We start from the raw sequence: 14,993 nt of genomic DNA, 5'->3' as shown, positions 1-14,993 counted from the left end.
TTTTGGTGTCATTGCCTTGTAGTCTTATACACACAGTCTGAGAGATTATGATGGGACTGGAAGAACACTTCCATCATGCAAATTCAAATATTCTTGGATGCTGTCATTTCTTCAGTTTTAAACATAGGGAAACCCTGGAAACAGCGATGGGTAGCTCAGGTACCCCTGAATCTTGGAGAGGTTCTAAATGTTGGAGGCTGACTGAGCATTGTGGATTTTAACTGGGAAGTGTCTGGGGTTTTAACTAGGGTAGGAGTTGATGGCTGGAGATGGCAAAGATTTGGGCTTTCAGGCAAGAGGAAAAGGAGAGACCTCTCAATGACCCAGGAAGTTTCAGAGATATTTATCTCCTGATTCAGCTAATCATCAACCAATTTGTCTGGAAACTCAGCTTTCCTGGATTGAAATGTGAAATCTGAAGTGCTAAATAATAGCACAGTGCCTGGAACATGGTACTCACTTAATAAATGGAGCCACATTATTGTGTGCTGTGTGCTAAGTCGCTTCAATTGTGTCTGACTCTTTGTGACCCCATGGACGGCAGCCCATCAAGTTCCTCTGTCCATGGGATTCTCCAGGCAAGAATATTGGAATGGGTTGTCATGCCCTCCTCCAGGGGAATCTTCTTGACCCAGGGATCGAACCCATGTCTCTTATATCTCCTGAATTGGCATGCGGGTTCTTTACCACTAGCACCACCTACCATGTTATTACAGTATTGATTTGAAAGAGGATGTGTGTGTGTGTGTGTGTGTTTCTACAGTTATGTTGGGGGAAAAAACCATGCCCTATTGATAAGAAAAAAATCTTACTGTTTATGAAATAAGTGTAAGTAAGTGTTAGTCGCTCAGTCCTGTCCGATCCTTGGCGACCCCATGGACTGCAGCCTGCCAGGCTTCTCCGTCCATGGGATTCTCCAGGTAAGAATACTGGAATGAATAGCCATTCCCTTCTCCAGGGGATCTTCCCGACCCAGGGGTCAAACCTGAGTCTCCTGCATTGCAGGCAGCTTCTTTATCATCTGAGCCACCAGGGAAGCCCTGTTTATGAAGACCAGTAGCAAATTTACTTAGCCAGGCATAGTTCTTAGATGAGATGAAGAGATTAACAAAAACACTTGGCCCTGCCCTCAAGCCTCACAGTCTCACAGGAAATTCTGGTAACAACAGAAGATCACACTAGAGCAGGGTCAGTGGTGATGTTGTAGAATGTTCTGAATATCATGGGTAACCAAGGAGAGGCACCGAATACCTTTGAAAGGGGTCAGGGAAAGGTTGTGAGGGTGTGTCTTGTGTCTCGGGACCAGTGCAAATTCTCCCTGAATGGGGTTGTTGACAGATACTTGGACACAAACTATATTTCCAGTTTTCACATAAGCCAAGACTCAGAGAATAACCTTAGAACTCTTCCGTTGTCCTAACTTCAGTGTCAGAGAAAACACTGGCCAACTCACCCTCCTTCTGGCCCGAGGAGCCGGCTCCGGGGTATTGGGAGACGTTGACTCATTTGGTGTTTCCGAGGTGGAGCTGAGAGATGAGTTACTGCTTGAGAGTTCTTTGTTTTGTCTTTTATTTCCAAATGGGAGGAGGGAAGCCACAAAATCGGAGGCATCCTTGTGCTCGTCCCTCTGCGAGTCCTGCTTGAGTTTATAGGCCCGGTCATTTGCGATAACTTGGGATAAGGGCATTCCAAACGCCTGCGGGATGAACTCTGGAATCAAAAGAACAAACATTCACTTTCAGAGGAAGAGCAGACCAGGGAAGACTCTCAGTCATGTTGCAGATCGAAGGGCAGATATATTCAAATGACTGTTTTCTGAAGAACTGATTCATCCATCAAAATATGGAGATGACTTTTGGGTTTGTCAGAGAGGCCAAAGTTTCTATCTCAGTAAAGAAAGTCAGTTTGTTTAAAGAACAGGGTTTTAGAAATCTAGGCTACCAGTTTTTCTCCATGTATCTCAAGAATGTTTAAAGGAAATAACTTTACAGAGAAAGGAGACATTTCTGATAGGATGAACATGGTCTATATAGTCCATGGAATTCTCCAGGCCAGAATACTGGAGTGGGTAGTGTTTCCCTTCTCCAGGGGATCTTTCCAACCTAAGAATTGAACCTAGGTCTCCAGCATCAGGCAATTCTTTACTAGCTGAGCCACAAGGGAAGCCCAAGAATACTGGAGTGGGTAGCCTATTCCTTCTCCAGTGGATCTTCCTGACCCAGGAATCAAACTGGGGTCTCCTGCATTGCAGGCAGATTCTTTACTAACTGAGCTATCAGGGAAGCCCCCTCATAGGTACACCATTTTACAAACTTAAGTCTTTGATTGATGTCTCAAGAACCCCCCAAGCTGATGAGGCCTGAGAAGACTGTGCGTATACATTCATTCAACAGGCACTTACTGAATACCTATATGTACTGTGTCAAGCTATGCAGTGGGGATTATGCTCTTGCAGGCTTCAGAATGTGGGGTGGGGTGAGGGAGTAGAGAATCAGATACATAAATAATTATAATTGAGTCTATCATGTGCTATAGTGGCTTCCTTGGTGACTCAGTGATAAAGAACCCGCCTGTCAATGCAGGAGACCCAGGTTCGATCCCCCCTGCATCGGGAAGATCCCCTGGAGGAGGGCATCATAACTCACTCCAGTATTCTTGCCTGGAGAATCCCATGGACAGCAGAGCCTGGTGGGCTATAGTTTACGAGGTCTCAAAAGAGTCCAACACAACTGATTTACTAAATCACCACCACACAGGCTGTTAGGAGAGAGATGCAGAAAGCCTGAAATTCAAGTAAGTGGTTACACTTCAAGGTTCCAAGTCAAAGACCAGCGCCTGAGATGACAACCCAAGAGGCAGAGGAGCAGCTGGGGAAGGAGTTTGTTCAGTTCTTTCTTTGTGTTTTTTGTCCCCACATGCTGCCTCCAATTGTTGGGTTTGTGCTGTCACTCTCATGATCTACATTTAAGCCATTCTCCTGGCCACACGCAGAAGTGGATTCTCACCACCAACTATCTGGTGAAGGGCCCGGGATATAATTTGTTACATCTTCCAGGAAGGACAATTTTGGGGAAGGAGCATCATGGAGATGCAGACAGTCACATTCTGGATCTCTAGAGTAAATCCATTTGTATACACATACATTGTAAACACACCAGTCCTTAGGGCCAGGCATTTTATTGGCAATATTTTAAATTCATGCTGAAAAGCATTAATAATTGAATTAAATGGATTATTCCTTTGAGGCTCAAAATTACACCCCCTAGCAGCAGAAACTGGAGTCTAGCCTCGCCCTTGTTTTTATAACCCTTGTGAATAAAACCAGAATGATCTAGGGAAAACAATTCAAAGGTTGAAAAGGCGAACATTAAATCAGGTGGAAAGAGGCTCTAAAAGGTTTTCCTCTTTGATCCATGGCAACAGCTTGAACATCACCGGGCTAGTACTCAAATCTGTAGTAAAAGCAGAAATGGCACTTGAGAAGTCTGCACCTCTTGTTCTGTCAAAACATGCAATTTATTTTGAAGTGAAAAATCAAAACTTCCACATTCTGGATTTTCAGAGGATGCTTCTAACCCTCTATCACCAAACTAGTCAGCACATGATGGTACAAAAAATAATTTAAGCATTTGTTTTGAGGATCAATGTGGACAGGATAGTAAGATCCAATAGTCACTACTGGTAAAAGGTCATTTCACCACTAGCAAAATTAGAAACCAAAAGACGCAGCTCAGGATTTATTGTGTCTATCAGTGCTATCTTGTCTATGGGAATAATCAGTTTTCCTTCAAAAAGGTTGGGGCAAGTCTAGGAACATGTGTATGGCAAGGCTGATAGCTATTTGGAATACATAAAAACTTTTGGAGAGTAATAACAGCAGAAAGGACATTGATAAATGTATCAAATGACCTGTGTCTGCTCAAGTAGGCATACTCATAGCAGGGATTTAATATGACATGAGGAGTATTGATTTCTTTTCGAGACATTTTATCCATATAAAGGGAATCAACCAGCTTCGGCTAGAGATTTCTAATATCCTTGGCAAAAAAGAAGAAATATGGTTTCCTTTGGTATCTCTCATTTTTCATATCTAAAAGTTTGCTGCTCTACTTGTAAATTGGAATAATGGAATACAAATGAAGCAGATGGAATACATAAAGTCATTCTCCCCATGCAAGAGATGTAGCCACCTGTAACAGATTTTTATTTCTCTCTAATAGGCTTTCTTCCCTGGCTGGGTTTATTTATTTTTTCAGTGGTAGTGTTTTGATCTAATCTCTTTAATTTCTCATTGCTTTCTCCGGAGAACTCTCACAAGCTTGAGAGAAGAGACAGATCTCTCTATGCCCTGAACTTGTGTCTCAGTGTCTAGTTGCTGGAAAGTTCTCGGCAGGCTTCCTTGAATATGATTGCTTCTCGAAATGTGGTTATTATAAAATTGAGGATTCAGCCCAACTGGGTTGAGCAAAACCTTCCTTTTTGTGTAAATAAAGTGCTGGGCACAGGCTTATCTGTGGGCTCAAACATCTTCTGTTGGGGGGAAAAGGGAACCTACGGACTCTGTACTGATAGCTGTTAATAAAATTGATAATGGGTTTTGCAAACCATAAAGACATTAACCAAGAGTCAGTGTTCTGGGCCCGGGGACAGTGTGTATCATGTTCTGATCTATTGTCTGCGCTTCCTAAGGAGACAGCATCCGCTGCCGTCCTCACTGCAGAGGCTGTCTCCCTTCCCTCCCTGTGGTCCTGGGGCCCTGGAGGTGGTGTGCTGGTCTCTCAGCTCCCTGCAGCAATTTCCAGATCCTTCCCTCCCACTGCATGGCTGAAACCTGAGGCTGCAAGCTTCCTTGGCACCCCTGCTCATCGCTCTCTTCTACCCTGGCAGTCAGAACCCTAGGCCACCATCATCCCAGGTGACGTGGATGTCTACCTAAATGACCCATCTGATTCTCTGTTCTCACATCTCCTTGACTTCCTCCTCCCCTTCTGTTTTCCTGCATGCCACCTTTTTTCACCAGCTCCCTCGGTCCCATCCTGGACCTTACCTTCACCAGAACTAAGTGCAGGGCAGCAAAGGAGACACAGATGTAAAGAAGAGACGTTTGGACTCAGGGGGAGAAGGAGCAAGCAGGATGATTTGAGAGAATAGCACTGAAACATATATATTACCATATGTAAAATAGATAGCCAGTGGGAGTTTGATGTACGATGCAGGGCACCCAAAGCCAGTCCTCTGGGACGATCTGGAGGGATGGGGTAGGGAGGTGGTGGGGGCTAAGGTTCAGGATGGAGGGGACACATGTATGCCAATGGTCGATTCATGTTGATGTATGGCAAAAACCATCACAATACTGTAAAGTAATTATCCTCCAATTAAAACAAATTTAAAAGTTAAAAAAAATAGACACACAAAAAAGTGATCTGGCATCTGGATTCAGGCTTCCTCCCTCCACTGTTGTCTCACAACCCCAACCCAAGATCATGTTTTACACTGCGGTGTGACAGTCCTTTCAAAGATACCATTAAGCCATCCCTCCTTAATTTAAAGAGTAGTAACAAATACTTGATGTTTCAACCGTTATTTAATATGACACAGAATGAAGTTGTATCAACTATTCTTCTATAGGGCTACTTCACAGCTCACTTGTAGTAACACATCTAGACAGGGAGGGACAATAAAACATGGCATGATATCATTTCAGCATAAAGAAAGGTGCCAGACCTGAACTATTACCAGAGTTTATGTCGATAAACATATGGCATCATCCGAAAATATCCTATAGAGTGGGGACCTAGCTCCCAGACTTAGGCTATGGTAAAACCTATTCCCCTTGTGCTCTGATTAGGAGCAATATTAACTGGAACAAAGCAGCTATTTTTAAACCTTTTTTTTCCCCAAAGTGATTCTTTTTGGCAGAAGAAAAATTTTCTGAAGTTCTGAAAGTTGAAAATACTTTTTGGATGCCAAGTAATTTAACTAAGAGAAATGAAGGACTTGAAAGTATTCTGTATGAAAATATGTGTTTTCTGAACCAGCATCAATCCTGAATTGGTTTCCATATGGAAATCAAGTCATATGGGCACTGCTTAAAGTGGCAGGAGGGACACAGAAGTGTCACAGGATCTGCTGCATATTATGTCAAGTCAATTCAACAAAACACAGGACATGATTCATTCTGATTGAATCAATTAATATAGCAGCAAATCAAACATTTAATGAGTCACTCTATTGGGAGGGCAATTTGATTCTAAAAAGCTTCTCCTATCTATTTTTAGATGACCTAACCCAAAAGGTCATTTAGAGTTTCCTGTTTTCCTTCTTTTACTCTTGAATTCAAATGATTGTCATTTTTCACATGTGCAGCTGTTATGAACCCAAATGGTAATATTCAAATGGAAGAAAACAATGTGAACTGACCACAACTGTGAGAGCCCTGCACACTGCTCGATCATACCCTGGTTCCCAGGACATCCATGTGATGGATGTATGGACATACATAGGACTTTCTAGTCAGAAAAAAAATGCCATGTCATTAAGCTTCACTTAAGCCTAGGATATCATTTTTTTAACTATCAAAGCTACAAAAAAAAAAAAAACACAACCACCTCTTATGCCATATATCTTGACATTTCTTTCCTTAGTTGGATGCGTGATGTATCTTTTCCTTGGAATCACCAGAATCTGCCTTCCTTTTCCCAGCCGGCACCCCGTGCAACCTCATACAACACTGCCAAATTTTCAGTGAGCCTATATAATATCTAAATATGATTTGGTCTGAAAAATGTATACTAGCCCAGTGCATACTGGTTGATTACTTACCCTGGCCCTTCCTGCCCAACCCTTACTTCCTGCTGTTTTCTTATATAGAGAGGCACACATACGTCTCCCTCTGCTGAGGGAATTAAAACATCTGCAAAAAAAAGAAATGCTCATTCTGTTTCACTTAACACGAATGGGCACTTCTGAAGAATCAACTCAAGTCTACATTATGAGTGTTCAGATCCCAGTACCAATATCATCATCCTAGAATAAACAACTTTAAAGATAACACATTACTAATATCAGTCTGGATGATCCCTTTAACAACTCTATAACACCAAGGATTACTCTAACCTAACGAGATAAAGATGGTCCATGGCAGGAATGGGATGAGTAAAAACTCTAGTTTAAAAAAGCTACCCTGGCTACTAATATTCATTTAAAATATAAGGGCATGAATTTATTAATTAATTGAACAGAATACAATTTTTTCAGACAATGATGGGTAGCTGAAGAAGAGTAAATATCCTTTGCATTCATTATGCTAGCATTAGATTCTGCTACAGTAGATTGTGCCCTGATGAGAATACTGGTTAGCATGGACCAGAGTTCTCATCTTAGAAGGTACACGTTGGTAGTTATAAAACGACTCATGCCCAGTACCTCTAGAGGCCAATGGGGTCAGATTTTCTGAGGTGGGGGCATTGGAATGTTTAAAGGTTTCACAAATTATTCTATCAATACAATGCAGTCAGGGGCAGGGATCCTTGATGTTTTCATGTCCTTTCCTCCAGCTGGAGGTAAACATTTGAAATGTCTGGAGATATTCTGGTTGGGTGTGGTGGTACCAGCATCGAGTGGTAGAGACCAGGGACGCTTATATTAAACATCTCAGACAATGTACAGGACAGCCCCCACAGCAAAGAATTGTTCCGTCGAAAATGTCAATAGTCCCACGATTGAGATATCCTGCTCTAAGGGAAGTAAAACATTAGTTTTCTATTCTCTAGAATTCTGTTTTAAATTTTATTTTTAAAATTTATCTTTTAATTGGAGGAAAGTTGCTTTACAATATTGTGATGGGTTCTGCCATATGACAATGCAAATCAACCATAATTATACATATATCATACATATATATCATATATATCACCTCCCTCTTGAGTCTCCCTCCCCTCCCACCTCCCCACCTCTCTAGACCATCACAGAGTGCCTGCAACTTCTCACCAGCTATCAGTTTTATACATGGTAGTGTATATATGTCTATGCTACTTTCTCCGTTCATCCCTCTCTTTCCTTCCCTCACTGTGTCCGTAAGTCTGTTCTCTATATTTGCATTTCCATTCCTTCCCTGCAAATAGGTTCATCAATACCATTTTTGTTCTATGAGGATTCTTTATCTCTTTTTAGTCCAAGAACCAGATGTCATGACCCTTTAGGCACAATTCAAGATATGGGTGTAGAGTCTGGGATCAGTGGTGTATCTAGGTCTTGTCTAATACTTATCACAATGCATTTATTTTTATACCTTTGATTTCATTGCCTTTCATTGCCTTTTCAAGCAGAAATTTGATCATTATATAAAAGAACTCCAAGGCAAGACATAAGGCCTCCCTTACTCAACACTCATTCACTATGACACATAAAATGGAAATACATTCATATGACCACATCACTCAGCAGTCATTTCATATGAAGATGTAGAATCAAGCCACAAAATGATGTACTGGGCTAATGGGGCCCAGGTGCCCATTATGCAGGCTCAATGAATATTAGTTAAAAAGGAACACAAATACCTCTGAGAGAGTGGCTAAACGATTGGTTTCCTAAATATCCACGGAAGGGGACAGTATGAAGAGAGTCAACCATTCCCAAAACACACAGGGCAAAAAAAAAAAATGAGCATGCTGGGATCTAACATTACAATGCTGACAACAGCCCATCGTCACTAACCATGAGGATGAGACTATTTTTTTCCAGTAGAAATGGTAGGCGAATCCAAACTCTTTCTCATTCAACTAGCCCTGCCTAACTATCTAGATTTGCCAGACAGCTGGTTAGCATTAGAGATGCTATCCATGGCTACTCAACCCAGGTTTTCCTTATACATTGCTAATTGGCCAGCTTCATAATTGGAACCATGAACTTGGCATGAATCATACTTTGCTCAAACCAACTGAACTCATCAATTCAGTACAGGGCCACTTGAACACAAAAGAGTAGACCCAAACAGCCTTTAATGGCATTCCACTGTAGAAATCCAGTTTACATAATAGAGTTGAACCACGTAAATCAATGCAATTCAAAAACCCCAGCAAATTCAACCAGTATGCTCTATGGAAGACACATTTGCTTTAGTTCATTCTGTCTTTTACCTCTGTCTTTGTTTTTCTCCTTCCCGAGTGAATCCAGTTTCTTTCTCAAAGATTTCTTTCTCTTTTGTCCATCTGTAAATATTAAAAAAATGAAAAGTTGTAAAAACAAGCAGATAAATGACAGTTTACATTTTCAATAAATACATTTGAGCAGAAGCGTGACCTCTCACTTTACTCATAATTTGGCATTTTAAACAGAGTAATGGCCTTGAAAATGCATGAAAATTCTTAACTTGGATTGAACATATAGCCAGAATCTTGGTGTATGCTCTTTAACTCTATTTCAACCATGGCAAGTACAGGAAACTTATCTCCTTCAGAAGCCATTTAGTTTTGACACTTAGATATGTTTACTTTTACTATTACATGAGTCTCTTCATATGTATGCAAACTAATGTCATCTCAAATTAAATCTCCATGAGAGGGGAGTCAACAGTACACACAGCTTTGACATCCATGAGCTAATAGAGTGTAACTGAATAAGGAAGTGAATTTGGGGTCCATAGAACTCAAATTTAATCATTGTTACACCATTTACTAATCCTGTGACTTTGGATAAGTCTCAGGGTCCTCATCTATAAAATGGGAATTTCATGGAGTTCTTGCGAAGATTAAATAAAATGTTGCATATAAAGTGCTTAATGGGGGAACCTGACACATTCCATAAATTCAGATCTACTCTCTTTTGGGGGGGCGGGTTTCATAGTATTACATAGTATGGCTATACCATAACTTAACCATTCCCCATCACCCCCAGTGATGGCCATTTGGGTTGTTTCTAATTTTTACTAGAATGAATAAGGCATTTATCCTTTCAGCATCTTATATGTGCACTTGCAACAAATGTACTTCACTGATTAACTCACTAAAGACTATAGATACCTCCCATATCAGTAGGCAGCTGCAAATGAATTCCTAGTATGTCATCATAAAATATTGGCAGTTATCATAGTGAGAATGTGTTTTGGAATAATGCAGCTGTCAACTTCATGTGTAGGAAGTGCAAGTCAGGACTCTGCACTGCTACCCATCAGTAGAAATGCAGCCCATGCTGCAAGGAAACTTGGGTTTAAAAGGGGATTAAGAATTGTTATTTTTCACAAGATATCCTTAATAGTGTAGTAAAGCAAGAGATTGAGTCCAATACAACTTAAAGGCAAGACTGATATCAGGACAAGACAGACTAGGCATTCGTCAACAGAAATGAGCATTCCTGGGATCCTCATGGGGCTGCAGATGTTCCCCATGCCTCCTCTCTGAATTTTTGGAGTCAGAAGACATCACGATAAAATCAACAGGCACACGCAAGCCCTCTTTCCCTTCAAAATGCAAAGGAATATGCCCATAAAATGGACATAGTTCATGAGAGTCTTCACTTTTGCAGTTATGAAATATATAAGTGAAAATGATGTAAATCAGTTGTGATGTGGCAAAGAGCCATCAATCTCTTTCATCAAGTGTATGTTCTTATCTTCAGTGTCTAAAAGATGATCTTACCACAGGGCCTACCATGATCTGTTACATCATATAAACATTAATCTCTATATGTTACATCATATAGACATCACAGACATTATCATATAGACATATTATACCATATAGACATTAAGCATACTAACTGCACAAGATTCTAATCTGTTCTTCAAATAGAACTGACACATCTTTTACTTTGTAATGCTGTGGCCACCTGAAGCAAAGAGCCAACTAATTGGAAAAGATCCTGATGCTGGGAAAGATTGAAGGCAAAAAGAGAAAGGCCAGCAGAGGATCAGATGGTTGAATGGTGTCACTGACACAATGGAGATGAATTTGAGCAAACTCTGGGAGATAGTGAAGGACAAAGGAGCCTGGTGTGCTGCTGCAGTCCATGGGGTCACAAAGAGTCAGACATGATTTAGTGACTGAACAACAACACTTTGCTCATCACTAGTTCATATCACCAAATATATTTGACTATATTAAGAGCATATTCCTTTAAAAATTCTAGCATCTCTTCATTTTAATAGTTGAGCCAGAAGAATAACTAAACCATATGTTAAATCCTAAGGGATTTATTTTTCATAACTGGTGGACATATCTTAAATTTCAAACAAGTTGTCAAAGAACCAGAATACATATAGGATAGGAGATATTTTCTTTTAAGATAGAGCAATTTTTAAAACTTTTTTTTTAATTAGAGGATGTAGGATATGTGTAGATGTATATAAATGTAAATATACAGTGTAAGTAATAATGAAGAAGTCAACTCTCACATAACCAGCAGCCAAGTTCAGATGTAGACTATTGCTAGTACCCGAGAAGCCTCCAGAGAGGGAATCATACTGAAGGTATTCTTTCATGCCTCAATTACATATTTCATTCATTAATACTTGCTAAAATTCACCCTGTTGAGGCAGGTAGGGAAAGTGTTAGTCGCTCAGTTGTGTTCAAGCCTTGGTGAACCCCACCAGGCTCCTCTGTTCATGGAATTCTCCAGGCAAGAATACTTGAGTGGGTAGCCATTTTCTTCTCCAGGGGCTCTTCCGAACCCAGGAATTGAACCCAGGTCTCCTGCACTGCAGGCACATTCTTTAAAATGCCCCTAAATAGACAGAGGTGAACGTTATTAATAGGCAACTAGACAAAATGATGGATGATGTGCAATAACGTGTAAGGAAAATGGCTTTAGCCATTTTCTCATTTAAAATCCTCAGGAAAAACAAACAGAGCTGTGCAATAAAACTGCTCACTCCTTCCTTGCGATCCATCAGTAGTTTGCTGATTGATTCTTCAGTTTTTGAAGAACATCTTTTGTTCCCATAGAGCACAGACAATCTGCTCAAGAGACTGCCGTACCATGCGCATACAGCCATACAGAACAGTTTATGTTCAACCCATCAGTCCTCGGATGCCAGAAAGTGTGATAAGGGCCATTCTATCTTTTAAAGTAATTTAAGCTTCTTGACTATCCATACTGCACAGCAATGTTTTTACAATGCAAATAGTGATGAGCATATGCTTAGAACCAGACATGGAACAACTGACTGGTTCCAAATTGGGAAAGGAGTATGTCAAGGCTGTATATTGTCACCCAGTTTATCTAACTTATATACAGAGTACATCATGTGAAATGCCAGGCTGGATGAGTCACAAGCTGGAATCAAGATTGCTGGGAGAAATATCAACAACTTTGGATATGCAAATGATACCACTCTAATGGCAGAAAGTGAAGAGGAACTAAAGAGCCTCTTGATGAGGGTGAAAGAGGAGAGTGAAAAAGCTGGCTTGCAACCCAACATTAAAAAAGAAAAAAAAAAAAAAAACCTAAGATCATGACATCTAGTCCCATCACTTTATGGCAAATAGAAGCAGTGACAGATTTTATTTTCTTGGGTTCCAAAATCACTGAGGATGGTGACTGCAGCCGTGAAATTAAAAGAAGCTGTGACAAACCTAGACAGTGCATTAAGAAGCAAAGGACCTTGCCAACAAAGGTCCATATAGTCAAAAGTATGGTTTTTCCAGTAGTCATGTACAGATGTGAGAGCTGGATCGTAAAGAAGGCTGAGCACCAAAGAATTGATGCTTTTGAATTATAGCGCTGGAGAAGACTCTTGAGAGTGACTTGGACAGCAAGGAGCTCAAACCATTCAATCCTAAAGAAAATCAACTCTGAATATTCATTGGAAGGATTGTTGCTAAAGCTGAAACTTCAATACTTTGATCACCCGATGTGAAGAGCTGACTCATTGGAAAAGAGCCCAATGCTAGGAAAGACTGAAGACAAAAGGAGAAGGGGGTGGCAGAGGATGAGACAGTTAGATAGTATCACTGATCCAATGCACATGGATTTGAGCAAACTCTGGGAGATACTGGAGGACAGAGGAGCCTGGTATGCTGCAGTCCATGGAGTCACAAAGAGTCGGACACGACTTAGCAACTGAACAACAGCAATATGCTTACTAACTGGTCCCAGAGTGGGCACCATCTTATGGGCTACAGTGACCTGTAGAGAAAATTGGGGTCACACATCCTGATCAAAGGCATCTTGGAACAAGCACTAGAGGATTGCCCTCCATGTGCCTGCAGGAGACCACATCTTAGATGGGAGAGCCCATAGACATACATAACACAATAGCAGGTGGCAAGACAGCAAGGCTTCCACATCCAAGTGACCACAGAGCAAAGGAATCATTGGTATGGAGTGTGGTTAATCTAGCCATCTTGGGAGAGGCCAGTACCAAACAGGGTCTCTGGAGAGTTGAGAACAACAAAACAGGAGCTTGTCCGTTAGGAGAGGCTTTTCATGGTCTCACTTGCTTTCAGGTAGTGGTGGTTTCTCTAGCTAGATGAGAAGTTCTCTGGGGATAGAACCATATCTCCTAGGCTTTTGTCCCCCTCCAGGTAAAGAGCACAGAGCAGGGCACGCCATGAGGACTTGTCAGCACTGTCTATGACCAGAAGTCAGACGGAGGTTTTGGGTTGGTTCCAGGGAGAGCCCAGGGCCACTGAAGTATACAATTCCTAATTTTAATCAGATAAGATCAGATTCAGAGAATAGAGGTTATTAAAGAGTATTTTCCATATTAAGTTGATTCTAGAGATAGTAAGGGTAAAAAATATTGTCCAAGGAAAGACTCATTTTTGGTGACAGAAGAGCAAGGGTTGCTTTTGAGGGATGGCGACTGACTGCAAAGGGGCACGAAGGAGCCTCCGGGTGTGCTTGGATTGTTCCTTATCTTGATCTGGTTGTTGGTTGCATGATCCATGAGCTATACATATTAAAAACCCATTGAGTTGTACATGTGGACATTCATATTTATTTACATTACTATATATATGTTATTCCTCAATAAAAATAACAAAAGACTTTGTCATGTTTATGGAATGGCACCAATGTAAAAATTACACTAACTGAATGGGGCTGCAAACTCAGCAAGAAAGTCCTAAACCACCAGAAAGTTCTCACACCTCTAACTTTTCTAAGTATCTGAATGCCCATGATCTCATCTAGCAAGCATGACTTCCTTGTGACACAGGCATACAGGGACAATGAAGAGCTAGTGATTTTGGAGTATGTACTAGAAGCTGAGCATCCCTGGTCTCATTACATTCTCATAGCAGCTCTACAAAGCTCACACTATTATATTTTGGGATTTTATAGATGATGTTAGGAGAGGTTAAGTAACTTGTCCAGGGCCGAAATTGGTAAGGGATAAATTTAAACTTGCACCCAGTACTAGCCCACACCAAACTGGTGCTCTTGATTTCTCACTGTAGTGAGGAAAATATGGTGTCTATTTGAGGGAGGTGACATTAAAGACCAGATACAGGGAGCAACATGTCCAAAGTAATACAGAGTTACAGAGGAAAGATAAACTAACAATATTTGAGTTCTAAATGTTCACCAGGATGGGCATCAATTATTTTTGCATATATGAGATCATCTAATACATATCAGCATACAATCTACTCATGTAGCCTTTTGATCTATCCATCTTGCAGTTGAGAAAATTAACATCAGAGAACTAAAGGAAACTGTCCCCAAATCGCAGGACTGGTAGGTGGTAGAACTGAAATCCAAACTCCTAATACAGCTGTTTCTAAAAAACCTGACTCTGTCTTGAGAGGGGTGGCTAGGAGAACTCAGATACTTGTGATGAGAAGCTGAAAATCCTCTGTTTAAGGTCACTAGGCCTCTGCATCATGGGAGATGGTTCTGGAGGTATTTGTAAAACAGTGGCGGTTCATCTGTGAGGGTCATTTAGACTCTGCCCTACAAGAAGTCTGAGTGATGGGCAAGAACATGCTAAGGCCCATTCCTTAGTGAAGCAATAGCAGAGAATGGATGTAGATAGCCAAATTCAGAGATGCACC

General features: G+C 40.9%; 1 protein-coding gene across 8 annotated transcripts in view; it reads right to left on the bottom strand.

Annotated features, from left to right (window-relative positions):
* ARHGAP6 (Rho GTPase activating protein 6) overlaps positions 1–14,993 on the bottom strand; it is a 488,293-nt gene that overhangs the window by 50,222 nt on the left and 423,078 nt on the right. For all 8 annotated transcript variants that reach the window (XM_043458072.1, XM_043458073.1, XM_043458075.1 and 5 more), the window contains exons 3-4: positions 9,138–9,209; positions 1,454–1,710 (exon numbers count right to left, since the gene is read on the bottom strand). In XM_043458072.1, the coding sequence (XP_043314007.1) occupies positions 1,454–1,710; positions 9,138–9,209 (329 nt within the window). The remainder of the gene's footprint in view (positions 1–1,453; positions 1,711–9,137; positions 9,210–14,993) is intronic.

Source organism: Cervus canadensis, chromosome X (genome assembly GCF_019320065.1).
Source record: "Cervus canadensis isolate Bull #8, Minnesota chromosome X, ASM1932006v1, whole genome shotgun sequence".
NCBI classification, from domain to species: domain Eukaryota; kingdom Metazoa; phylum Chordata; class Mammalia; order Artiodactyla; family Cervidae; genus Cervus; species Cervus canadensis.
This window is presented reverse-complemented; position numbering and strand designations above follow the sequence as displayed.